The sequence below is a fragment of the Anolis carolinensis genome, chromosome 6 (assembly GCF_035594765.1).
Source record: "Anolis carolinensis isolate JA03-04 chromosome 6, rAnoCar3.1.pri, whole genome shotgun sequence".
NCBI lineage: Eukaryota > Metazoa > Chordata > Lepidosauria > Squamata > Dactyloidae > Anolis > Anolis carolinensis.
This window is the reverse complement of record NC_085846.1, coordinates 9,959,099-9,984,835: the sequence shown is the minus strand read 5'-3', so window position 1 is coordinate 9,984,835 and position 25,737 is coordinate 9,959,099. Positions and strand designations below refer to the sequence as shown.

At 42.5% G+C, this 25,737-nt stretch overlaps 3 protein-coding genes across 10 annotated transcripts in view; 2 read left to right on the top strand and 1 right to left on the bottom strand.

The window, feature by feature from the left end:
• LOC100565081 (extracellular calcium-sensing receptor) overlaps positions 1-3,812 on the top strand; it is a 7,109-nt gene extending 3,297 nt beyond the window's left edge. The window contains exons 3-5 of the mRNA XM_062984430.1: positions 87-308; positions 1,347-1,470; positions 2,629-3,812. Of these exons, the coding sequence (XP_062840500.1) occupies positions 87-308; positions 1,347-1,470; positions 2,629-3,563 (1,281 nt within the window). The 3' untranslated portion in view covers positions 3,564-3,812. The remainder of the gene's footprint in view (positions 1-86; positions 309-1,346; positions 1,471-2,628) is intronic.
• Positions 3,765-19,433, bottom strand: LOC103281822 (C-type lectin domain family 4 member D). 3 transcript variants are annotated; one of them, XM_008124077.3, is made up of 8 exons: positions 15,100-19,433; positions 10,524-10,589; positions 9,481-9,543; positions 9,153-9,245; positions 8,303-8,418; positions 6,553-6,672; positions 5,248-5,362; positions 3,765-4,289 (listed from the first exon to the last, which is right to left on the bottom strand). In XM_008124077.3, the coding sequence occupies exons 2-8, from the start codon at positions 10,585-10,587 to the stop codon at positions 4,219-4,221; spliced, it is 642 nt and encodes a 213-aa protein (XP_008122284.1). In that variant the 5' UTR covers positions 10,588-10,589; positions 15,100-19,433; the 3' UTR covers positions 3,765-4,218. The 3 variants fall into 3 exon arrangements, 2 of the variants coding, with proteins under 2 accessions (XP_008122284.1, XP_062840506.1); XM_062984436.1 differs by lacking the exon at positions 6,553-6,672; XR_010007252.1 differs by lacking the exons at positions 3,765-4,289; positions 6,553-6,672 and having other exon boundaries at positions 8,303-9,245.
• siat8g-r2 (alpha-2,8-sialyltransferase 8F) overlaps positions 13,099-25,737 on the top strand; it is a 22,882-nt gene continuing 10,243 nt past the window's right edge. Inside the window, exons 1-4 of one of the 6 annotated variants that reach the window (XM_008124078.3) lie at positions 13,103-13,291; positions 20,090-20,323; positions 23,601-23,741; positions 24,655-24,796. In XM_008124078.3, the coding sequence (XP_008122285.1) occupies positions 20,208-20,323; positions 23,601-23,741; positions 24,655-24,796 (399 nt within the window). In that variant the 5' untranslated portion in view covers positions 13,103-13,291; positions 20,090-20,207. Of the gene's footprint in view, positions 13,292-19,656; positions 19,857-19,897; positions 19,986-20,089; positions 20,324-23,600; positions 23,742-24,654; positions 24,797-25,737 lie in introns of those variants that run through there. The other 5 variants (XM_062984434.1, XM_062984432.1, XM_062984431.1 and 2 more) reach the window with 5 other exon arrangements.

Here is a 25,737-nt window from a genome sequence, read left to right as displayed (position 1 = left end):
CCTCACAGCTTATAAACATGATCTTCCCTCACATGCTATTCAGTTACTGCAGGGATCTGATACTCCCTTATTCTCCCAACTTCCAGTTGCATCAGTACTTAAGGAGAGTTTATTTCAAGAACAAAGTGGGCGAAGAAGTCTATTTTGATGAACATGGTGACCCTCCTGCCCTCTTTGACATCTACAACACTCGTCTTGCTTCTGCAGACAGCTTGAAGTTTGTGCGAGTTGGACAGGTCAAACCTTCCCAATCTAAAGAGCTGATTATTAATGATAGTGCCATTGTGTGGACTGGAGGCAGAACAGAGGTAAGGAGGACAGACTTTTCTTTTCAAAAGGCCTTTCCATACTAGGGCTATCAAATAGATTTAGCCCTCATTTCTAATGAGAGTTCCTATATGAAGAAGCTCAACTAGAACAAAATGCTTTTTGTTCTAATTGGTGGGTGATACATGTTTCATTGGACTTTATCATTAGGGGACCCTTTGCTCTGGCAGCTGCTCTTCAGAATACAGTGTCTGCTTCTTTTTAAGACTAAACTAAAGTGAGTCCAGCTTTTAGATGCCAGTTTGGAATCATCCTGGGTCCTGAGATTTCTGGGGGGAAACCCAAGACTCAGAGAATGATCTCTAGTGAAGTAATTTAATGTTATACATTAAGTACCAGTCATGGCTGCTGACAGGTTGCCATTAAAACACACAGACACCAGCACACACAGAGAAAAAACATTTTCCCCATTTGGAAATGAAAATAAAACTCTCAGCTAAAGGGGCGAAGTGAGGGGATTATTCCTTCTCACCTACATAGGGAGGCGATATTACCCTTAATCTAGCCTGCTTGCTTCTAGTGAGAAGATGGATGTAGAACAGAGTAGAGGATGAGCTCTGAAGCTGCAATAACTGGGAGAAAAGGTAGAATATAATTAAGGGCTTTATGATACGAGGACGATAAAATACTATTGCAGCAGGATAAAAGCACATTTGGCTTGAGCTTACTGCACTAAATATCTTTTTATAGTTGCATTGCATTGGATCATTATTGGATCAAGTATTTCCATTGCTGGGAAAAGCATCAATGAATCCGATATTACTGTTCTTCTGTCACTCTTTCTTTTGTGATGTCAAAACAGTTGCAGTCCAGATATTGCAAAGTGAAGGAATATTTTACTAGAACCCAGAACTGTGCAACTTATCTCCCACTTGGAGATGATCCATGAAAACTAAAGGTTCAGGGCCAGGCTCAGATATTTGGCAATATGTAAACAGTCAAACTACACATATTTATAATTATGAAAAGCAATTAAATTATTCCAAATAATACCAATGATCCTTCTGCTTCTGATTTAGATCCCCATATCTGTATGTACACCAAGCTGCTTAATGGGTTATCACAAACTCCACCACTCAGGTATACCTACTTGCTGTTTTGACTGCAGGCCGTGTGCCCTTGGGGAGATCTCAAACCAGACCGGTGAGTGGACACTGCAGCATGTGATGCTCTGGATTTCTGTGCAAATGTTATTGGCTTAGTAAATATGTTTCCTGATATCCAACATTGCCTTCTTTGTTACAAATGTGTAACTAGGTAATGTGTAACCTAAACAAACACCTTAACAGCCTCATTGAGTGATGTAAGTCTGTTCAGGTGGTGATTTGTGGTACAGGAGGAGGATGTTTCCATCACAATTGCACCAGCAAGAAAGGATGCAACAAGAAATTATGGAGCCCTCTTTATGGCTGTAGCATTCTCACTGGCAGGGTGAGGTGTGGGGTGGGGGAATTTGCCTTCACATAGAACCTTACAAAACAATACTAAACCAGAGAGAGGGGGGGGAGAGAGAGGGAGTTAAGTTATCTGATCATACATGGACTACTCTGCAATTAGAAAATTGCTTTCAATTAATTAATGTGTAAACAAATATAAGGTCAGGTTCATTCAGAAACAAGGTCCCAGGAAGAAAAGATTAATCTCTTCAAATAAAAAGTATGACTGATGTAACATGTAATTTTGGTCTTAGCAATGGACCATCAACACCTTATTTGGCCTCAGATTCCTGCTGTGAACAATATCCTGCGTGTGCGTGCTTTTGTGTACCCTGTTCATTTATCCTGACCCCATAAAGTTTTCTTAGGCAAGGAATATTCAGAGGTGATTTTGATAGTTCTTTCCTCTGAAACATAGCCTATAGCACCTGATATTCCTTGGCAAGCCATCTACTAACCAGAGCTGACCTGCTTAGCTTCCAAGGTCAGATGGGATCTGGTGCCTTTAAGCTGTATGTTGCATATAGGATTTTTATGTTTTCTTTGCTCAATCTCCTGCCAGTTGATTTTATGTAATGAACTCCAAATTCCAATATTCTAGGACAGAATGGGAAAAACCCATCTTAGATATTTATTCTACAGCGTGTTGGCAAACTTGAGCTGGCTCTAACTCTGGATTTGTAATAAGAACACTTGAATTATATTTTAGGTCATATCCAAGTTACAGGATATGTCTCCATGCTCTGTCAAACAAATTGCAGCCCTGATTGAAGGTAGACCCTTGCTTTTTGCGAGGAGTAAAGTTGGGTAAGATAATAGGAAGGCAATGAGACAGCTCATTGAATTTGCCTCTCTTCTGACCTAGATTCTTCCGTCTGCTCAAGATGCCTTGAAGACCAATGGCCGGACCAAGGCCAGACAATGTGCCTACCCAAAAAGGAACTGTTCCTAGCCTTCCATGAGCCCCTGGGGGCCAGCTTAGCTAGTGCTTCTGTCTGTGGATCCATCATGCCTATCATGATTCTTGCCATCTTCATCGCACACCAAGAAACTCCACTGGTTCGGGCCAATAGCCGTGAGCTGAGCTACTTGCTCCTGATTGGACTGGCCCTGAGCTCCCTTTGCTGCCTGCTGTTCCTTGGGCAACCAAGCCACACCTCCTGCTTGTTGCGCCAAGTTGTCTTTGGGATGACTTTTGCCCTCTGTCTGTCTTGTATCCTGGCCAAGACGATACTGGTGGTGGCAGCATTTAGGGCAATAAGCCCCCGTGGTCACTCAAGGGTCTGGCTCAGCTCCCGGATGCCTTGTTCTGTTATTCTGCTAGGCTGCCTCCTCCAATTCCTGCTATGTGCTATCTGGTCCATGACGTCTCCTCCATATATCAAAAGAAACTCTTTCCCCTCTGCTATCACCTTATCATGTCATGAAGGTTCACCCACTGCTTTTTGGGGCATGCTGTCTTATCTGGGCTTCCTGGCTGGGCTCAGCTTAACTGCAGCCTTCTTGGCACGCAACCTCCCTGAAGCTTTCAATGAAGCATCACTGATCTGTTTCAGTTTATCAGGTAGCTTTGGGGTCTGGTTGGCATTTGTCCCTGCCTACCTTACATCTCCAGAATACTATGCTGCAGTTACTGAGGCCTTTGCTATCCTTGCATCCAGTTTATCCTTGATTTGTGGGATGTTTCTTCCTAAGTGTTATATTTTATTGTTTCATCCCCAACTGAATAACAGAAGGTGCCTTATGAGATTGGAGAAACCATTTGACACTTTGCCCACTGTAAAAATATATTCCTCATGAGGAAGAAGGTTGCAAGGTTTAGGTTTCACCAGTTGATGTTTCTCACCCATCATCACATTTGCCTTATAGAAAGATATCAAAACAAGCTGGCTCTGGCACTTGTGGATTCAAGAAAAAACTAACTGAACACCATTCTGAAAATGTAGGGCATTACAAATGGAAAAAGCAGTAATACTGTCTGAAAATTTCACAGTATTATTGTGAACATATTGTGAGGTATAATTTTTATTAAAACAATTTCAGAAAGCATACAGGTATATTTCAAGCACTTCTTTCCATGGAGGAAACTCTATACAGATATCTAACCACAGCTTTCTATGCAGTTTTTGGGAAAATCATGTATTCCATATCCATAGAAGCTTTCTCAAAATTAATTCAATTGTGGCACATCATACTCTAGATCTTATAATCTAGACCACAAGCAAAATGTTACACGTTGAGGCTGTAACATGTTAAAAGCATCTGCAATTTGAAAGCACTTTCTTTATTCTTATGCCACGCAAAAGCTCACTCCTCTATAGGGCTGATTATTATAGAAAGAAATTAGCTGGTAGTGATCTGTACAGAATAATTTCTACTATGGGAATAATCATTACCAATGAAAGCCACAACGCAGCTATTTTGATCCAGGAGTATTCCATCAGTTCTGGTATCTTCAATCCAATAGGTATTTACAGACATAATTACATTTGGAGTCTTTAGGTACAATCCTCCAATATGTTTTAGCTGAAAGAAAAAAAGCGGGGGAGGAGAGAGAAGTAAAAATGGGAACAATGAAATCTATCTGGCAGAGTGTCTTTTTATCCTTTTTATTAATTCACATTATCCCTTTCTTTTTATTGCATGCAGATTAGCATATTTTGACAGAGCTTGGAAAAATGAAGGGGCTGGCTAGGGGATTTGAAGAACTATGCTTCATAAAATCACTGTTTCTAACTGTATGTCTAGGCAGCTAAAAGCTTGCAATCATGGCTTGTTTTTTAATCTGTCATATTACAGGACTTTCTTTTTGTTGACAAATACTTCTCAGCTCAGCATTCTCTCTCTACCTCCCATTCATTAGTTAGAGCAATGAGCCTTTAGAAGAGTTTCTGGCATGCCTGTGGAACTTTTCCCTATTGTTTTGATGCTTGATGACCAAAGTATCTATGCATTTAAGCAACCACACCATCTGACCAGAGGACCTTACAGATATATCTGCAAGCACATGAAACAGTCCATCTCCTCCTCCTCTTATCTCTCTTTTTTTTCTCCCTCAAAATCAGTAGTTTTCAACCTGTGGGTCCCCAGATGTTTTGGCCTTCAACTCCCAGAAATCTTAACAGCTGGTAAACTGGCTGGGAATTCTGGGAGTTGTAGGCCAAAACACCTGGGGACCCACAGGTTGAAAACCACTGCTCAAGATGGTGAATGCCTGATCTGCTAAGCTGTTCCTCTTGCAATTTTCCTGTAGTTAGAGTTTAGGCATTGTATGTATATATGCCCTTAATGTACTTTTCTAATTAGTAAAGTTTTTAGTTAAGTAACTCACATACTGCTTACATGTCCTACTTTGCCAAAGGTAATGTCAGAGAAACCTAGGAGGTAGTCTGGATCTCAATGGAAGTTTCCATTGAATGGAAAAAGTGTGCTGAATGTGCTTAAAAAAAGAGAGAAAAGATACTGTTCCCCATTCCCTCCAAACCTTCATTATGCATTTTGTCGACTGCCAAGACATGAAATGGGTTGTTATGGTCTATCATCTTATCAGAGTAATCCCAGGGGGAATTATCAATCCACTTCCAACGTGTTGCTCTGTCCTAAAGATCCGGAAATAAAATAAAAAGAGGTTAATGTGAAAACCAGAAGAGACTCTTGATTGAACAATTCAGATAGCAGTCCTAAAACCCCAAGATGAGAATGGTGCATTCCTCCAAATGTTATTCCCCACCTTTGCCCAGGCAGCTGGGAGGTGCCCCATGATGCCCACCCTGCTATTGCTCTGCAAATAAGCCTTGCCGAATACATCTGATTGGATACACTTTCAGAGCTATCCAAAAGAAGCAAATATACAGAGACTGGAGAGGTTATTTTTTTGGATAACAGCTCCCCAGATCCCCCAGCCAGCATGGCCAATACCAAGTGGAAAAGCCCCACAGTGGCTGTGTCAGCTGGGAGATTCTCTAGTCCAATAGAAGGAATTTTCAGCTTTACTGTTTTGAAAATCCTTTAAGCATCTGTGGAAACTTCTGTACCAATGCAAATAATCACAAATGCAATGAAGTGGAATACCAGAGAAACAATTCACCCCCTTTCCCTTTTATCAGTGATCTAAATGATCCAGATTCTTCATTTGATAGGGATAATTGTGCTATATTTTAAACACCAAAAAGGATGAGATATAGAAACACTTGGATTGTGTAATACAGAGCGTATCTACACAGCACCTAAAACATGGCATTTACCAGGTTAAGGGGGGGGCTACATGACGCTAGCACTAAATGTGCACTGATTCACTGCAACCGATGAAAAACACGGAGTAAAAGGGTCCTCTTTTATCCTGATTCCAGCTGGAAAATGTGCACATGTGCATCACTGTATATCCCTGCACTTGCAAAAAAAAAAAAAAGTGATATCCTTCCCTCCCCCATGGAGATTGCTCCAGCACACATCCACTTTTTAAAATCCTGAAACAGCCGATCAGCTGATTGGCTGTGTAACAGACACACAGCTGATTTAAAGGAAGCACGAAGGGAGAGCAATTAAAACTTTCTGAAACTCTTTATTTTAAACCTGTAGCCAGGAATGCCCCCTGATCTCCCTCCATCTTGTTCCAATACAGAGGAAGCCTGTGAGGATGGCGAGGGACCCAGTCCTGGGACTAACAAGTCTGTGTGGGTACCTGCAGTTAGGTCCTGGGATTTTTTAACCCCCATTTAAACCTGCATTTTCGTGCTGTCTGGAAGCACCCTAAAAGAACTATAGCTCCCCATTCTACCCCATTTCTTACATCAATTTTCTCTGCTCCAAGCCAGTAACCTTCTTTTTTCCGCATCAGATGAAAGATGAAGCTGTCTTCATCTTCACTATGAACAGAGGCAAGATGAGCATTGAAGTGTTCACAGTTCTGCTGCAGTAAGATAAGCAGAGGAAAATAAGGGCCCTTTCCAACACTTGCAATCAGGGCCGGCCCCACTATTGAGGCCCCTGACGCCGCCGCCTCGGGCGCAGGCCCGGGGGGGCGCCGTCAGGCTGGGCGGGAGGCGGGGCACCGCCCTGACGGTGCCCCGCCTCCCACCCAGTGCGCCCTGGCCCGTCTGGCCTTTTCTAGCAGGCCAGACTTCAGCGGAGGTCCCTCCAGGCCGCAATCGCGGCCTGGAGGGACCTCCGCTGCAGTCTGGCCTGCTAGAAAAGGCCAGACGGGCGAGCGGGAGTAGCGTGGGAGGCGGGGCCAGCTCTGGCCCCCCCCCCCCCGCCCAGCGTGCCCTGGCCCCGCCTCCCACGTTGCGTGGGAGGCAGGGCCAAGGCACGCTGGGCGGGGGGGGAGCGGCGTCAGAGCTGGCTCCGCCTCCCACGCTACTCCCGCTCGCCCGTCTGGCCTTTTCTAGCAGGCCAGACTTCAGCGGAGGTCCCTCCAGGCCGCGATTGCGGCCTGGAGGGACCTCCGCTGAAGTCTGGCCTGTTAGAAAAGGCCAGACGGGCGAGCGGGAGTAGCGTGGGAGGCGGGGCCAGCTCTGGCCCCGCCCCCCCGCCCAGCGTGCCCTGGCCCCGCCTCCCACGTTGCGTGGGAGGCAGGGCCAAGGCACGCTGGGCGGGGGGGGGGGGGAGCGGCGTCAGAGCTGGCTCCGCCTCCCACGCTACTCCCGCTCGCCCGTCTGGCCTTTTCTAGCAGGCCAGACTTCAGCGGAGGTCCCTCCGCTGAAGTCTGGCCTGTTAGAAAAGGCCAGACGGGCAAGCGGGAGTAGCGTGGGAGGCGGGGCCAACTCTGGCCCCGCCCCCCTCACTATTCGCCCTGGCCCCGCCTCCCACGCTGCGTGGGAGGCGGGGCCAGGGCATGCTGGATGGGGGGGCGGGGCCAACTCTGGCCCCGCCCCCTCACTATTCGCCCTGGCCCCGCCTCCCACGCAGCGTGGGAGGCGGGGCCAGGGCACGCTGGGCGGGGCCGGTGGCGGGGGCGCTTTTCAGCACCCCCGCTTCACATCAAAAAATATCTCCGGCCGGCCCTGCTTGCAATGACAGTGAAACAGGAGCATTACTAGACAGAAGATGACAACAACTGGCAAAACCCAGCAAAATCCAAGGAGCTATAATGCGAGAACACACCTTGCTTCAGACCAATCTGAAAGAGCCCTTAATCTCATTTATGGGAAATAGATTTTGTGCAAAATACTAAATTTCAGGGGCAATCAATGGCTTCAGCAGCTAATGCATTCTGTTGGGGCCATTTAATAGATTCATCAAATTGTCCATCCCTGCTCTGTGACCACAGATAGGAATCAAACCATACTTGGAAATATTAGTAGGGATATATCATGTGTCAAAAGTCATGTCCCATAGGCAATCTGTTATATAAATTAAATTCAGTCTTTGTATTGACTGCCATTTCTTCTGAATGCTTTCTTTTGCAAATGACATAAAGTAACATTTTCTCTGATATTTGCAGGACAGGACCTTTGGTACACTCTATATATAAGGCTTCTGGTCATCCCTTAGGATAAGAAAATTTGAACAAGAAAACAAAAACACATGTCACAATATACCTTAGCTCGTTCCCAATTTTCAATGGTATGCACAGGAAAGTAGCAAGCATCTTTGTACTGGTACCACTGATCATCACAGCATCCTTGAGAGCAAGGACATAACAGAAGGGAAGGACCTAGAAGGAAAGGACAAATCCATACCGTGGAAAGTGGCAGCAACACATCTTTATAGAGAGCATCCAGAGTTCATTGTGTGCAAAAGGTTCCAAATTTAATTCCTGGAATTTCTGTTTAAAATGTTTAAATAGCTGGTGTTAAAAAATACTTTTAAGATCTGCAGAGGTATTCATAATACGCCTAGGCCAAAGAGAAGGAATTTGCTTCCATATGCTATATGGAATCATAAGTTGGAAAATACCCAAGAGCCAAAGGACCCCATTCTGCCATGCAGGGAGACACAAAGTTTTTCTAATAGATGGCCATCCAGCCTCTGTTTAAAGATCTCCTGAGAATGAGACTCCACCACATTGTGGCAGTATATTGCTCTGGGTATTGATCTCTGAAACAGCTGAAATCAAGCTTGCTTTCTCCTCAATATGACATTCTTTCAAATATTTAAATATGGTTTCATGTCACCTTTTAACGCTCTCTTCTCCAGGCTAACATAGTCAACTCCCTAAGCTGCTCCTCGTAGGACTTGGCTTCCAGACCTTTTACCATTTTCATCACCCTTCTCTGGACAGCTTGTAAAAAATGTGAACAATGGAAATTACATGATCGCACGGGGATATACTGTGCACTTTTTAATGATAGACCTCTTGCAGTGACCATCAAAAATAACCTTGAAGGTCACAAAAGTGTCTTCATCTTGACTACAACAAAAAGCAACATGTATACTTAACAGACATACCTCTATCTTGGCGTCTGTCATCATCACCACCACCATCATCATCATCACCATCATCATCATTCCCCTGACCCCTAAGCCTGGCGTTTCCTAAACCTAAAAAGGAAAATATCGCTTTTTACAACTCTCTCTTTCTCACCCTTTTCTTTCCACATCAACCCAAGAAGCTTGTTAAAAATGTGAACAATGGAAATTACCTAAACACACGGCGAAATACTGTGCACTTTTTAATGATAGACCTCATGCGGTGGCCATAAAAATAACCTTGAGGATCACACATGTTTCATTTGACTGCAAGAAAAAGCAACATGTATATACTTAACAGACATACCTCTATCTCCGTGTCTGTCATCATTCTTATTCCACCAGCCCTTACGCCTGGAGTCTCCCAAACCTAAAAAGAAAATGTAGCTTTTTACAACTCTCTTTCTCACCCAAAATGTCTCTGGGACATTTTGGGGTTTAGGAAATCTTTAAGGTCTCCTATGGGACTTATGTGACATATACAAACACCTCTTGACAGTTACCTACAGATGAATCCTGAATTTTCCCTAGAAGTCAACTTCACTTTGGCCATATCATGAGACAACATGACTCAATAGAAAATGTGATAAGTACATGGCTAGTAGTAACAAAGCAGGAGTGCTTTTGTACAGTTAAAGGTACTGTGCCAACTGGACCTGTTTCTGGAGAAGTCAGATTTGGCCACAGTGGTACATACCTTGGTCACATCATGGTTGGACTACTGTAATGTGCTCTAAATGGGACTGCGTTTGAAAAGTGCTCAGAAACTTCAGTTGGTCCAAAGAGCAGCAGCCAGACTGCTAACTGGGGCTGGCTGCAGAGAGTGGGCAATTCCCCTGTTGTGATAGCTCCATTGGCTGCCAGCACAGCACAATTCAAGGTTCAGGTTTTGACCTACACTGCTTTATATGGCTCTGGCTCAGGTTATCTGAAGGATCGCATCTCTTTCTAGGAACCTGGTAGACATCTATGATCAACAATTTTGGTTGGCGTTTACAATCCCTATAGTTGGGACTCAAGTCTCACACATTTTTTTTTCAAAGCAATGCATCCGATTGTGGTGCATGGATGTTATAAATTATTATTTTTAATGTATGTCTATATATCTATTTATAAATCTACATATAGAAACATTGTGTAGATATGTGTCCTATCTGCATAATTTTTCTTTATGCAGATTTATAAATATTTCATCCTCTTTTGAAAGGAAGCATTTTCTCTTTTCTGGTGACATATAAGTAGCTTCCAAAGACAGAGTTGGAGGCTCACCTTAGGAATCTCTAGCTATGGCCCCTTGGAAATAATCAGCTAATCCTGCTTGCCCATTCATTACTCCTTCATCAGTCTCACCTATTGTGATGCTGCCCATAATCACAACAGCAATGATCAGAATTCCAAAAGACCAAACTGTCATATCTGGGAAGAAAAAAAAGATATAAGGACAAGGGGGAAATTTCCAAACTTTACTTTTACACAGGATGTTGTTACTAAGAAATCATATCCCTTAAAATATGAATATGTAATATAAAATTGTATGAACATTCATGAACTGACGGAGCCTCAGCCTGCAAACGGCCAGTAGGCTATTTCCTCTGCCTCGCCTTTTCCTTTATTCACCAAATCTCGCCCTGGGCTGCACAACAGAAAGGATTTCCATACTCTTTTTACTAACCATATCGCATTGGGGAGAGTCAGCTAAGAGGGAAATGGCTAAGCACTCCGATCTCCCTGATATGATCAGGGCAGACCATGTCCATTCATAACTTTTTTTCCATTCACGAACCTCCAGAAGTCCGTTTCGCTCCCCTTCAATCATTCATAAATTCTAGAAATCTATCAATTTATATTTAATATTCCCCCTGCAATTTGGCAATCCTGGCAGATCAGCACTCCAGGAAAGTCAAAGGGGCTGCAACACCCTTTTCCTTTCTAAAGTGTCTATCTAGCTGCATCTGGTTGTGTATATTCAACTCACATAATCTTATCACAATAGCATGGAAGGTGAAGAGCTCAAAGCACACATACACAAAGCACTCCCCACTCCCATATATCAGGGCCATACTAACTGAAAGAAACATTAACAACCTTAGGTATGCAGATGATACCACTCTGATGGCTGAAAGTGAGGAGAAGCTGAGGAGCCTTATCACCAAGGTGAAAGAAGAAAGTGCAAAAGCCGGGCTGCAGTTAAACATCAAGAAAACCAAGATTATGGCAACCAGACTGAGTGATAACTGGCAAATAGAGGGAGAAAGCATGGAGGCAGTGACAGGCTTTATATTTCTAGGCACGAAGATCACTGCAGATGCAGACTGTAGCCAGGAAATCAGAAGACGTTTACTTCTTGGGAGGAGAGCAATGGCCAACCTCGACAAAATAGTGAAAAGCAGAGACATCACACTGGCAATGAAGGTCCGCATAGTGAAAGCAATAGTATTCCCCATAGTAACATATGGATGCAAGAACTGGACCATAAGGAAGGCTGAGTGAAGGAAGAGAGATGCTTTCGAACTTTGGTGCTGGAGGAAAATCCTGAGAGTGCCTTGGACCGCAAGACGATCCAACCAGTCCATCCTCCAGGAAATAATGCCTGATTCCTCACTGGAGGGAAGAATATTAGAGGCAAAGTTGAAATATTTTGGCCACATCATGAGAAGACAGGAAAGTTTGGAAAAGATCACGATGCTGGGGAAAATGGAAGGAAAAAGGAAGAGAGGCCGACCAAGGGCAAGATGGATGGACAGTATCCTTGAAGTGACGGTCATGAACTTGAAGGAGCTGGGGGCGGCGATGGACAACAGGGAGCTCTGGTGTGGACTAGTCCATGAGGTCACGAAGAGTTGGAAAAGACTGACCAAATAATAAGAAGACTAACTTCATTAACAGAAACCTCCTCCCATTGAGAAATTCCTATTTCATTAACATGTTTCCTGCTGTGTTGAGGGGTTTTTTCAGCATTCCATTGATATCCACTGATAAGAATCAGTGTACAAGTTACAAGTAAGGTTTCACCCATTTTCACTCATAATTTCTTGTTGTTTTTATTGAACCCAGTCAAGCTGAATTGTTTAGTCAACAAAGGACTCATTTATGTTTTACCTCACCAAATTCCTGGAGTTTGCACCTCTCTTGAGGGTATTTATTTATTTATTTACAGCATTTATATTCCGCCCTTTTCACCCCGAAGGGGACTCAAGGCGGATCACATTACACATATAGGCAAACATTCAATGCCTTTTAACATAGAACTCAATGTAACATTATAAAGGTCCTCTACCTGATAGGTGCTCCAATTAAGACAGCTTCTTATTCTTTTTCCTTTCTGACATCAGCCCTTGGATATGTGAGTTTGGCACATTATTAGTTGTGACAGAACTACTACATTTCCTGCCTTGAAATCCATCAATATCATCTTAACTGACAGCAGTAAACTTACGGCGGGATGTAAGCCTGTGACTCTGGGTGCAGCTATTCTGTAGAATTAATGCAGTTTGACACCATTTTAATTGCCATGACTCAGTGCTGTGAAATCCTGGGAGTTGTAATTTTACAAGGTCTTTAGCTTCTCTGCTGAGGAGCGCTGGTGCCTCACCAAATTACTTCTTATCTTTGCTCCTGTTCCATGATTTCTTTGGTAGGGCTTAGATGAGATGAGATGAACCAGTGATGAGATGAACCAGTGGTAGATGACATCTCAGTTCCCAGAGTTTCCTCAGCTTTCGCCTGCAATCTAGGTGTGCATGTTCTGGGGTCTTCACCAGTACCAGCTACTTCAATGGTTCTCAACCTGCTGCCTTCTTGGTCTTCAATTTTTAGCTTTTTCTTTTTTGCCATGAACTCAAATACATTCAGTTGCTTTGAGTTGCTTTCAGTATTTAGGCATCTGCTGGAGTGAGGTGGGTGAAAGGAAACACTAACAGCAACTAACAGGGCTTCAAGTCTCAGAACAGCAATTCAAGATTGCAGACAATTGCACAATAAGACACCTGTGTTTGGAATGACCCACAGCTGCCTTCATGCCTTCCTTTTATACCCCAGTGGGAGGAGTAAGAAGGTGGATGTAAGAGAGAGCTCTGAAAGGAGGAAGAACAAGAGAGCGGTGATATGACTACTTTCAGGTGTTTTTAAAATAATATTTCAAAAACTATTAGATAATTATATTGGGTAAAAAACAAATGAAACTACATAAGTCCAATTCTAATGTCAGTTACGTTGTCTTCACGCTAAAATGTTGATTAAACATCTGCAATTTAAAACTTGGTCGCTTCCACTATGTTGGCTATTGCAATGTAAATTGGCGGAGAGGAAGGTAATGACAGTGTGAATAAATTATTCAACTTTGGTTGAGATAGTGCTTGGAGTTCTGGAGGGACTCTAATTTTTGCTTCTCATAGAAATAGAATGGGGATTGGGTTAGCCATTTAAAATTCATGAGGAAACCAGGTTTTTACCACAAAATTTGGGGGGGGGGGGGTAAACTCCCTCCCCCCCTTGTCTATGGGTTTGCACCTGAGTGCTAGCGGTTTCAAATTTGTCAAATCACTGCAGTGCATAATGGCATAAGTGTTCACATGTGTTGACACTAGGAAAGCCATTGCTGATCCTCTGATACTTACCTTTGCAATTGAGCCACCCATTTCTTTTAAGTCCCTTTTCAAAAACCACTTTCTCATAATCTTTTAATCTCCAACACTGATTATAACTAAGCCTAACTACACATAACTAAAATAAGCATGTATTTTATATAAACAACCACAAGAACACAACCAGCTACTTCCATTTCCCTTCCTTTCTTCTTCTACCAGTCTCTGTTTGGAGTTGAATCATAGATTGTCTCTTAGGGCATAACTTTCTATCCTGTTGCACTGTCAATGTCAACATTACCATGTACATAAAAATATTCTACATTATTAGCAAGTATGATCATGTTTAAGGAAACTTAAAGGTTTGGAAAAATATAAAAATAAAAACACATATTTAGGAAAGGGATTAAAAAAGCAAAAAAAAAACCCTCCAGAAAATATGATCCCATGAATACTGTGTTCTTGTTGGATGATGGATACTAAATATGTTGGATAAAATGGGAATGTAATGGAGCGCCACAGAAGACCAAAGTTCACCACAGTGCAGTGTTTCTTTTCTATTTCACACGGCATCATCATAGGAATAGCAAGAACAAAAATGCCAGGAAACCATTGGCATTGTCTTGGGCACTAAAAGAGAAGTATATAGACACTTTTTGAAAAAAAATGTGAAGTATTTGTACTATCCTGGATAAGAAAATGTCAAAATGCTTGAAGATTAAGTATATATCATAATGAAAATTTAAAGTAGAAATAGAGAAGTTTGTAAGAGAACATGTGAGCAGAATGATAACAATATGTTCTTCATACCCGGGAGTTACTCTGGACCTTGCTCAGACTTATAAGAAGCACTGCTTGAATATCAAGCAAAAAATGGTTGCCAGAAATAATATCATACGAAAGTTGACTGGCACAACCTGGGAATCACAACCAGACACAGTGAAGCCCTTGCACTTTGCTGCTGACTACACATGCCCAGTGTGGAACACATTTCACCATGTTAAAACAATGGATGTGACCCTTAATGAGACATGCCGCATTATCACAGGATGTCTACGCCCCAAACCACTGCAGAAATTATACTGTTTAGCTGGTACTGCACCACCCGACATCTGTCGGGAACTAGCAGCCAGCAATGAAAGGGCCAAGGTATTGACGTCTCCGGCTCATCCTCTGTTCGGGTATCAGCCAGCAAGCCAATGCTTTAAATCAAGAAACAGCTTTCTAAGATCTACAGAGATACTTACTTGCACCACAAAATCCACAGCAGCATATTGATACTGCAAACATAATATCTGAAGCAGAGCCATCAATAAAGAAATAATAAAACATTTGCCGCTTACCAGAAGAAGGGTTACCGAAACTGGGATAAAACCCGGGAACCAGTTGTAAACGGCGTAAACGGATATATTACCACCTACTCCAGGCAATAACCAGCTACTCAGGATCTACATCAACATTGACTCTGTCTCCTTGGCTTTACTATTGTTTCAAAACCTGTGGAGTCCTGAGGAATCCTTCTAGAACTGCAGAGACTCTGAATCGGTTTGCCTTTAAGCCAATCTAATCCTTTTAGGACTGCAGAGACTTATATCATTTTGTTTGATTTATAATACTGAGTTAGATACTTTTGGGTTATATACCAAAGGACTGAGCATTAATTCTGTGAATGTAATATGTATATGATGCTCTAATATACATATTGTGTACTACTTATGTTTTGAACCATTATTGTGTTTTGTATAGCTCATTACATCAAAGCTATAGAACCCTGGTAGTTGTAGTTTGTTGGAGTACCGGAACTATTAGGCAGAGAAGGTTAAACATCTCGTAAAACTATGACTCCCAAGATTCTATAGCATTGAACCATAAGTCAGTGGTGTCAAACTGTGTTAATCCTACACTATAGATCAGGCATGGGCAAACGTGGGCCCTCCAGGTGTTTTGGACTTCAACTCCCACCATTCCTAACAGCCGGTAGGCTGTTAGGAATGGTGGGAGTTGAAGTCCAAAAACCTGGAGGGCCAAAGTTTGCTTATGCCTGGAATCCATGCAACAACCCCAATGAACCATCCAACAATTTACCTCTTTATCGAGTCGGACGCGATTCTTCTCACTGAAAAACTTCTGCAAACCAGCTCCAAATGGGAAAGATGCTTTATTTATACAACAAGGAACGAGCAGCTGTATTTACTATGGCCTATACACACAGAGATCAACAATAATACACAACAATACAATAATGCAAAGGGTGGAATCCGTTCAGAGTCTTTTGTTGTGCCTCCACCCAATGTTGAATAATATAGCAGGTGGTAATAGCAGTAATTTATTGAATGATGTAAACATGATGTAATTTCAATAAAAAATAAATTCACATTTACCTGTTGTGGGTTCCTGGGAGAGACGTCTTCATGCCAGTCAGGAGTCAATGGGAGAAACTAAAGCTTCCTCTCAGAGCAATTGTTTCATTATTGGGTTGCTGTGAGTTTTCTAGGCTTTGTGGCCTGTTCAAGAAGCATTCTCTCCTGACGTTTCGCCCACATCTATGGTAGGCATAGAATCATAGAATAGTAGAGTTGGAAGAGACCTCATGGGCCATCCAGTCCAACCCCCCCCTGCCAAGAAGCAGGAAATCGCATTCAAAGCACCCCCGACAGATGGCCATCCAGCCTTTGCTTAAAAGCCTCCAAAGAAGGAGCCTCCACCACAGTCCGGGGGAGAGAGTTCCACTGTCGAACAGCTCTCACAGTGAGGAGGTTCTTCCTGATGTTCAGGTGGAATCTCCTTTCCTGTAGTTTGAAGCCATTGTTCCGTGTCCTAGTCTGCAGGGCAGCAGAAAACAAGCTTGCTCCCTCCTTCCTATGGCTTCCCCTCATGTATTTGTACATGGCTATCATGTCTCCTCTCAGCCTTCTCTTCTGCAGGCTAAACATGCCCAGCTCTTTAAGCCGCTCCTCATAGGGCTTGTTCTCCAGACCCTTAATCATTTTAGTCACCCTCCTCTGGACGCTTTCCAGCTTGTCAACATCTCCCTTCAACTGCGATGCCCAAAATTGGACACAGTATTCCAGGTGTGGTCTGACCAAGGCAGAATAGAGGGGGAGCATGACTTCCCTGGATCTAGACGCTATTCCCCTATTGATGCAGGCCAGAATCTGTCAGGACCCAGGCTGCAGAGCACCAATAACCTTACACAGAGGCCAGAATCTATCTAATATCTTTATTATAGAAATATATAAAGTCAATAAAAACAAGTGAAGAATATAGTTCAGAAGCAGACCTTTCAGATGAGGTCAAATATAGTCCAGAAATGTATTGTCCAATATAAGATATTAGAGTTCAAAGTTTTAATCCACTTGACCGAAACACACACTATGCCAAGCAAAGTGTGGGGAAATGACAGAGTCTTTAAAGTCCAATGTAGCTTGACAACAAGGCTGGAAAATAAACTTAATTCTTGGCTAGATCAAAGACTTGAACGAGGCAAACACGAAGCATGAATAAAGTCCAAGGAAGTCCGTGAAACAAGGCAAGGCTGGAAACTTGATCTGGGAAACAAGGAACTGGGGTTACGAAGTCCACACACGATCTCTCTCCTCAAGCTGAACAATTGACTCCGCAAGGTTCCCCTTGCGGCAAAACCCCTATATAGGGTCTTGTTTTCCCGCCAACAGAACACTTTCCCTGGAGAACAAGAAGCGAAACCCAACTCTGTCCAGATGCATGACTCCTTAGAATTTCCCAAGGGAAGCAGACCTAATCAGCTAGTTGTTTGGCAGCGATTCTGAGACTCCGGCGATTAGCCTCCCTGACTCCTCTATCTCTATTATAATTGTCCTTTCGGGAAAACGGGGGAGAATTCTGCCCAAGGCTTGTTTGGTTAACTTCCTGAGGACAAACATCCTCCAGGTGGAGAGGCTCCGATTCAAGCTGAACTGGTGGAAAACCCATGTTTTCCTCTTCGTCTGTCACAATAGTACTAGGAACGGGACTACAAGGCCCATGAGACATCACAGAATCCCATTGGCTTTTTTAGCTGCTGCATCACATTGTTGGCTCATGTTTAACTTGTTGTCCACGAGGACTCCAAGGTCTTTTTCACACACACTGCTGTCAAGCTAGGAGTCCCCCATTCTGTATCTTTGATTTCCATTTTTTCTGCCGAAGTGAAGTATCTTGCATTTGTCCCTGTTGAACTTCATTTTGTTAGTTTCGGCCCATCTCTCTAGTCTGTCAAGATCGTTTTGAATTCTGCTCCTGTCTTCTGGAGTGTTAGCTATCCCTCCCAGTTTGGTGTCGTCTGCAAACTTGATGATTGTGCCTTCTAACCCTTTGTCTAAGTCGTTAATAAAGATGTTGAACAGAACCGGGCCCAGGACGGAGCCCTGTGGCACTCCACTTGTCACTTCTTTCCAAGATGAAGACAATGCATTGGTGAGCACCCTTTGGGTTCGTTCGCTTAGCCAATTACAGATCCACCTAACCGTAGTTTTGTCTAGCCCAAATTTTACTAGTTTGTTTGCCAGAAGGTCGTGGGGGACTTTGTCGAAGGCCTTACTGAAATCCAGGTAGGCTACATCCACAGCATTCCCTGTATCGACCCAACTCGTAACTCTATCAAAAAAAGAGATCAGATTAGTCTGGCATGACTTGTTTTTGGTAAATCCGTGTTGACTATTAGCAATGACCGCATTTATTTCTAAGTGTTTGCAGACCACTTCCTTAATGATCTTTTCCAGAATCTTGCCTGGTATCGATGTGAGGCTGACCGGACGGTAATTGTTTGGGTCGTTCTTTTTTCCCTTCTTGAAGATAGGGACCACATTCGCCCTCCTCCAATCTGCTGGGACTTCTCCCGTTCTCCAAGAACTCTCGAAGATAATTGCTAGTGGTTCTGAAATAACTTCCGCTAGTTCCTTCAATACTCTTGGATGTAGCTGATCTGGCCCTGGGGACTTGAATTCGTTTAGAGCGGCCAGGTGTTCCTGGACAACTTGTTTCCCTATTTGGGGTTGGATTTCCCCCAATCCTTCGTCCATTCCATGTTGCTGAGGTTGAAGATGGCTTTCTTTTTGTGAGAAGACCGAGGCAAAGAAGGCATTAAGCAGTTCTGCCTTTTCCCTAGAAAGGGAATCCTCAGAGGTTGTGAGGTCTGTTGGAAACCAAGAAAAATTGGTTTATATATCTGTGGAATAATGTCCAGGTTGAGAGAAAGAACTCTTGTCTGTTTGAGTCAAGTGTGAGTGTTGCAATTGGCCATCTTGATTAGCATAGAATGGCCTTGCAGCTTCAAAGCCTGGCTGCTTCTAAAATGGGTGAACCATTTGGTGTTGTAATACAGGACTGAAGGCTGAAGATCTCAAACGATATCGGTCTCAAACTGTATCGAGAGAAAATATAAATCCATAGCATTGACCCATGGCTGTTTAAAGTACAGTAGAGTCTCACTTATCCAACATTCGCTTATCCAACATTCTGGATTATCCAACGCATTTTTGTAGTCAATGTTTTCAATACATCGTGATATTTTGGTGCTAAATTCGTAAATACAGTAATTACTACATAGCATTACTGCATTTTGAACTACTTTTTCTGTCTAATTTGTTGTATAACATGATGTTTTGGTGCTTAATTTGTAAAATCATAACCTAATTTAATGTTTAATAGACTTTTCCTTGATTATCCAACGTATTCGCTTATCCAATGTTCTGCCGGCCCGTTTATGTTGGATAAGTGAGACTCTACTGTAAAGACAAATTGAGCTAATTCTACAATGTAGATGCAATAATCCAGGCCTGTTTCTGTTAACAACCCTGGAAGCCATATGTACACTAGGCCTCAAGCTCAGCCATAGTCGCACAACACTGAGTAAATGTTGCCATTTTGAGTGACTGCTGTCTCCTTTGTAGTCTTTTCTTGCTTGTGGCTATTTTCCCTACTATTCCCCCCAAGTTTCCGCAATCTCCTTTTTTTTATCCTGAGCTTTTTAAAAATTATTTTTCCACGATCCCGACTTGTCCTCAAGATCTCTAAAGAAGGATCTGTCTCTTCAGGTAACCTTCCCTCAGAATGGCTTCATTTTGGGCCCAAAGGGCCTAAGGTAAATTATAAAGCAGATTGAATTGCATTTTATGGTTAGTGTAGGCTAGGCCTAGGCCAACTTGGGCCTTTCTCCAGGGGTTTTGGACTCCAACTCCCACCATTCCCAACAGCCTCTGCCGCTTAAGCGGTTAATCTATGTTCTTAAACTGCCTTATTTGGGAATGAATTTATGGGTTTGGGAACAAAAGAAGAGTGGATAATGTACGGCTATCTCTTTTGATTTTTCAACAGGTGTATTGAGTCAATACCTATGGCTGGTGCTTTTCGGTACAAGGCTATATGACAGGCATAAAAGGCACAATTGAAAGAGCGAGGCAAGGGAGAAGAGGCCGGACCGTTCTTCACCGTTATGGCACTAAACCGGAGACTTAAATTTGGCTTCACTGTGGCGGCGGCCCTCATCCAATTTGTCATCCTTTTCACATTAAAGAAATATAAAAATTCGATACTACCGAAGCCAGATAAGTAAGGCAGATGAACTTATATTGTGTGCAAAAGTACTATTGCGTGGCATAGTAATCTTTAGTATTGGTTAGTCACTGGCTAGATCTACACTGCCATGTAATGCTGTTTCAGAATGCAAATTGTCTGCCCTGAATGGGATTTTATGGCAATGTAGACTCATATAATCCAATTCAATGCAGTTAACCTGCATTCTGAAAAATGCATTATATAACAGTGTAGACCCAGCCTTTGTTTCTCCCCCAAAAAAGAGCCCACCAGAATTATCTGTCTTCAAAATCTATTACAGTAGAGTCTTGCTGATCCAATATTCGCTCATCCAACATTCTGTATTATCCAACGCAGTCTGCCTTTTAGTCGTCAATGTTTTTGTAGTCACTGTTTTCAATACATTGCAATGTTTTGGTGCTAAATTCTAAATTTACAATATAACGTTACCGTGTATTGAATTGTTGTTGTTTTTTTGTCGATTTGCTGTAAAACATGATACTTTTATGGTCAGTGCTTAATTTGTAAAACCATAATGTAATTTGAAGTTTAATAGGCTTTTCCTAATCCCTCCTTGTTATCCAACATTTTTGCTTATCCAACGTTCTGCCGGCCTGTTTATGTTGGATAAGTGAGACTCTACTGTATTATTATTTCGTGTCAAAAGCATTGCATAAATAAATAAGTTTAAAACATATAAAATAAAGGAATCACAGGCAGCTAAATAGTTTTTGAGTAAAAACGAGCAACAGCGACTTCATTTTCTCTAACTTTAAACAGTTCTTCCTCTGTGCAAAAGACAGGGCATTATGGGCAAGTGTACAGATGCGGAGTTGTTTGTTCTGCCCCACAATCGCAGAAGGTGGAGAATTCTTCTAGGTAGTGCCATTTTGCCAGGTAGTCTTTTGATCTGCCAACACCACTTCTGAGTATGTTCAAGGACTTCCACGTTGCCCGTTCTTGGTTTGCCTCTAGAGGAAAACCCTCATGGAGGGGGCATCCAGTTGGCATTGCCTAATTTTTCTGCCCACAGGGATATTCTTGCTGTTGCTGGAGGAACATTTAGAGGAGTGATGGTTCTCATGAAACCTTTCCTTGATTTGAGTCTACTGGGAGGAGGCTGATAGCCATATAGTGGGTGGTTTTCACCATGTTCAGCCTTTTTCTCTCACAATTGGCAGCAACTTCTCGCCATACATCAGTGGGGGAGGGGGGGAGGGCTAGAGTTTATCAACAGGTCTAAGTTTAGCCATCCTGTGATTATTCAACATGTCTCATTCATTGCTATATTCACCTGCATCGTGTGGGCAGATTTATTTATGCATACTCAGCAGTTGAGTAAGACAAGGCCAGGGCTGATATTGTTATTAATTTTGGGTCTGCACCCCATGCACTGTTAGTAAGCTTCCGCAGGATGTTATTGCATGCAGCTACTTTGTGCTTGGTGTTCACACAGTGTTTCCTAAGCATTAGTGTTCGATCTAAGGCAGTGGTCCTCAATCTGGGATCCCCAGATGTTTTTGGCCTACAACTCCCAGAAATCCCATCCAGTTTACCAGCTGTTAGGATTTCTGGGAGTTGAAGGCCAAAACATCTGGGGACCCCAGGCTGAGAACCACTGATCTAATGTGACGCCAAGATATTTAGGGTGGGAACAGTGTTCAAGCTCTTGGCCTTCCCAGGTGACCTTCAGTTTCCTGGTGAATTTAAAATTATAGACATTATGGAAAGCACACACTTGTGTCTTGGCAGAGTTAGGCTTCAGGTGGTTATCTTTGTAGTAGCTAGAGAGATCTTTTGGGGCATTAGTAAGTTGGTTTTAAACTGTTTCAAAGTCTTTTGCTTGTATTGTTAAGTCAAGGTCATCAGCATATATAAAGCTCTTTGTCAATGGTGGCTGTGGCTGATCATTAGAAAAAATGGGTCAGTGAAAACAAGGTCAGTGCAAAAACACTGCCTTGAGGTAGTCCATTCTTTTGCCTCCTCCATCTACTTTTCCTGCCCTGGAACTCCACATAGAAGCTGTGGTTTTCTAGGAGGGTCTGGATAGTTTTTGTAGAATCATAGCCCCGGATGATATGGTTGGCTTTATGCAGCAATTTCCTATATTGCATCGTGTCATAGGCTGCAGTAAGGTCCACAAAACTGTTTCCGTAATCCAACCTTTCTCATAGCCTTCCTCGATATACTCAAGTTAAGAATTTGAGCTGTGCAAATTTTCCCTGGACTAAAGACTGCTTGTTGTGCAGTAAGCTAGGGTTTAATAACACAGGGTCTAGTCGATTTAATATCATCCTCTCATATATTTTATACAGATGACATAAGCGAGGGATTGGTCGATAGTTCTTGGCGTTAGAGGCATCTTTATCTGGTTTGAAAATGGCAATAATCATAGTTTTCCTCCATTGTCTGGGAATCTGTTTGTGTGCCAAGCATTCAAAATCTATTAACTACGGTACACTAATTCCTAATTAGGTAAAGTGGACCTCCAAGTGAATATAAAACTTTCATTAATGGGAATATTGGGGAATAATAATACAAAAGAACAAGACCTGTTTAAAATTATGATTCCAGCAGGACAAGCAGTGATAGCATGGGGATGGAAAGATGGAAAGAAATGGACTATGGGAAATTGTAACAACTATATTTATGATCAGGTCCAATCTGAACATAGCATATACTGTATATTCCGGGAATATATACAGGAGGATAAAACAGGATAAATTAAAAATAAATGGAAGATATATATGGAATGGTTGGAAAGCGGTGAAGCTATTTTAAGTATTGTACAGAAACTAAGAAAATTGTGTGCATGGTTAAGGATAAAGATATAGGGGAAATATGTGGTCAGAGAGAAGGGTGATGGGGGATGAGGGGTGTTAACAATAAAATTAATAAAATGTCATCAAAGAGAAGAATGTATAAAAGGAGAAGGTGCAGATAAAAGACCTGATATGAAAATGAGATGTTTATAGGTATATGCATCAATAGAAATTAAGTGTAAATAAGGTGATGCAAAGCTGAAACAATACAATTTTTTTTTTTAAAGGTGGACAGTGATTGGAAACAAACAGAGCGAAAATTTAGTATCTTAGTGAGCTCTCTGTGTGTGTGTCAGAAATATAGGAACCATCAGGATTCTGGATTGTGTTTAGTAATGGAAAAGATTAAATGCAATTTCGCAAGTCGCATATGGGAGGTGATATCTCCTTGCATGAAAGCTACATAGATTTTTGGTTCTGTGAATGCAGGTGTGTGCATAAGCAAGGTGTGTCACTCTCTTTTTTCATAGCCATGTCCAATTTTACCAGAAACCTGAAAATGTTCAGTGGATAAATGAATTACCAATGCAGGAAAGAAAAAAACTGGTGCATTTGCTGCACACGCAGGAGGTTCCTTGGAAACCCGATGTCACAAAAGTGGCTCAATACAGGTAATGGGACTAAAACTTGTATTAGGTGATCTGGAACCAGCAGGTATATGGTATACATCCCTCATTATAAGAACTGCTATGCATGATTCTTCCTGAATATATTAATATAAGGACAATCACATTTATCTGGGAAACTGAAAGCTATTTAATTTTTTTCTTTTAATCATTGGTTTAAATATAACCATAGAAAGCAATATTAATAATGGAGACAAAATCAACTTAAAGGCTTTTTACAAATCCCCCTAACAAGCTAAAAACTGCAGAAACAGAGAATAGGTTTCTTCTTTCTCTTCAGGAAGGCAGTTCAGTAAATATGGAGCAATTATTATTGTCTGTCTTTGGAGCCTTGCCATTCAAAGCACAAATAGTAATTTCTAATGGTTAGCTCAACTGTGGAATGGCTTGTACAGCATGAGCAGACTCTTGTCTGAGAGATAGCCGTTAAAGATTAAAACATGGGCAAAGAAGCAAAATTAATGTGGGATAGTGGTGCCTTTATAATACTTAGGTTGTTCAGAAAATACTCTTACAAGTCCAAAATATTTCCTTTCTGTTATTATCACTAGGAGCCCCGGTGGCGAGGTGCGTTAAAGCACTGAACTGGAGACCGAAAGGTCCCAGGTTCAAACCCCGGGAGCGGAGTGAGCGCCCGCTGTTAGCTCCAGCTCTTGCCAACCTAGCAGTTCGAAAACAATGTGAGTAGATCAATAGGTACCGCTCCGGCGGGAAGGTAATGGCGCTCCATGCAGTCATGCCGTCCACATGACCTTGGAGGTGTCTACGGACAATGCCGGCTCTTCGGCTTAGAAATGGAGATGAGCACCAACCCCCAGAGTCAGACATGACTGGACTTAACGTCAGGGGAAACCTTTACCTTTTTATTATCACTTATACAGATACAATCTCCTTGCAGGGCTGAACTTGGGCAATGTTGCAATGCTTCTGTCCAGCTAGTCCTAACCAAGGAAAACGTACCTCTAGGATCAAATATTACCTATGTAAACGGCAATGCCAAAGTAGCTGTGAAAGCTGACCTCATAGAGCTGCTGCCAAAGGTGAGTGAAACTGAGTATATAGAGATAGATATGATATCGAGCTCTTTTAGTTAGGAATTTCCTTCTTGAAGGGAATCCCCCGCTCCTCTCTTGGGTGTGAGTCCGAGGATCCTGGCAAGAGGGGGAGCCGCTATAGATCAATCAAGGTTTAGCCAAAGAATTTCTCATCCTCAGGATGTTGAAGAAAGAACACCGAGTTGTTTTATTCAGTTTCAGCTGAAAAAGGATGACCCCCGCGATCGTTCGTCAAGGAACCATAACATACATTTACAGATCAACCACTTTTATACTTGCCGGGGATTATGATTGAGTCATTGAGTAAATGTCCAGAAGGGGTTTCTAGACTGCTTCTTGAGGTGTAAATATACATATTTGTCTGGCAGGCTCTGCCAGACCGTGGTGCTGTATTTGTTTTTGAAAAGTGTCCTGTCCATGTTGACAGCCGAAGTGATCGTGCATTGATTGTCCATGTTGTTAAATGGTCCCGGAATCCGGACGGCTGATTTCCCAAAAGATGGCCCTGCTCTGATGTCTTAATGGGAAAAAAAACCTAATCTATTGTCCATGCAAGGGGAAATTGACAGTTTCCTGGTGTGAGGAATTATCTCCCTCTGGGGTGTGTTGCAACTTGTCCATTTAATTCCTAGGTCAGGTCATAGAATAGTAGAGTTGGAAGAGACCTCATGGGCCATCCAATCCAACCCCCTGCTAAGAAGTAGGAAATTGCATTCAAAGCACCCCCGACAGATGGCCATCCAGCCTCTGCTTAAAAGCCTCCAAAGAAGGAGCCTCCACCACGGCCCTGGGGAGAGAGTTCCACTGTCGAACAGCTCTCACAGTGAGGAAGTTCTTCCTGATGTTCAAGTGGAATCTCCTTTCCTGTAGTTTGAAGCCATTGTTCCGTGTCCTAGTCTGCAGGGCAGCAGAAAACAAGCTTGCTC

Bases quoted from the DNA above. Each gene is read 5' to 3' on its own strand.
- LOC103281822 (XM_008124077.3), bottom strand. From the start codon at position 10,587: ATGACAGTTTGGTCTTTTGGAATTCTGATCATTGCTGTTGTGATTATG. The intron at 6,673-8,302 runs GTATATTGTGAC...ATCTTACTGCAG, and splicing joins AAAATTGGGAACGAGCTAAG to CAGAACTGTGAACACTTCAA. The intron at 4,290-5,247 runs GTTTGGAGGGAA...TTTTTCTTTCAG, and splicing joins CGACAAAATGCATAATGAAG to CTAAAACATATTGGAGGATT.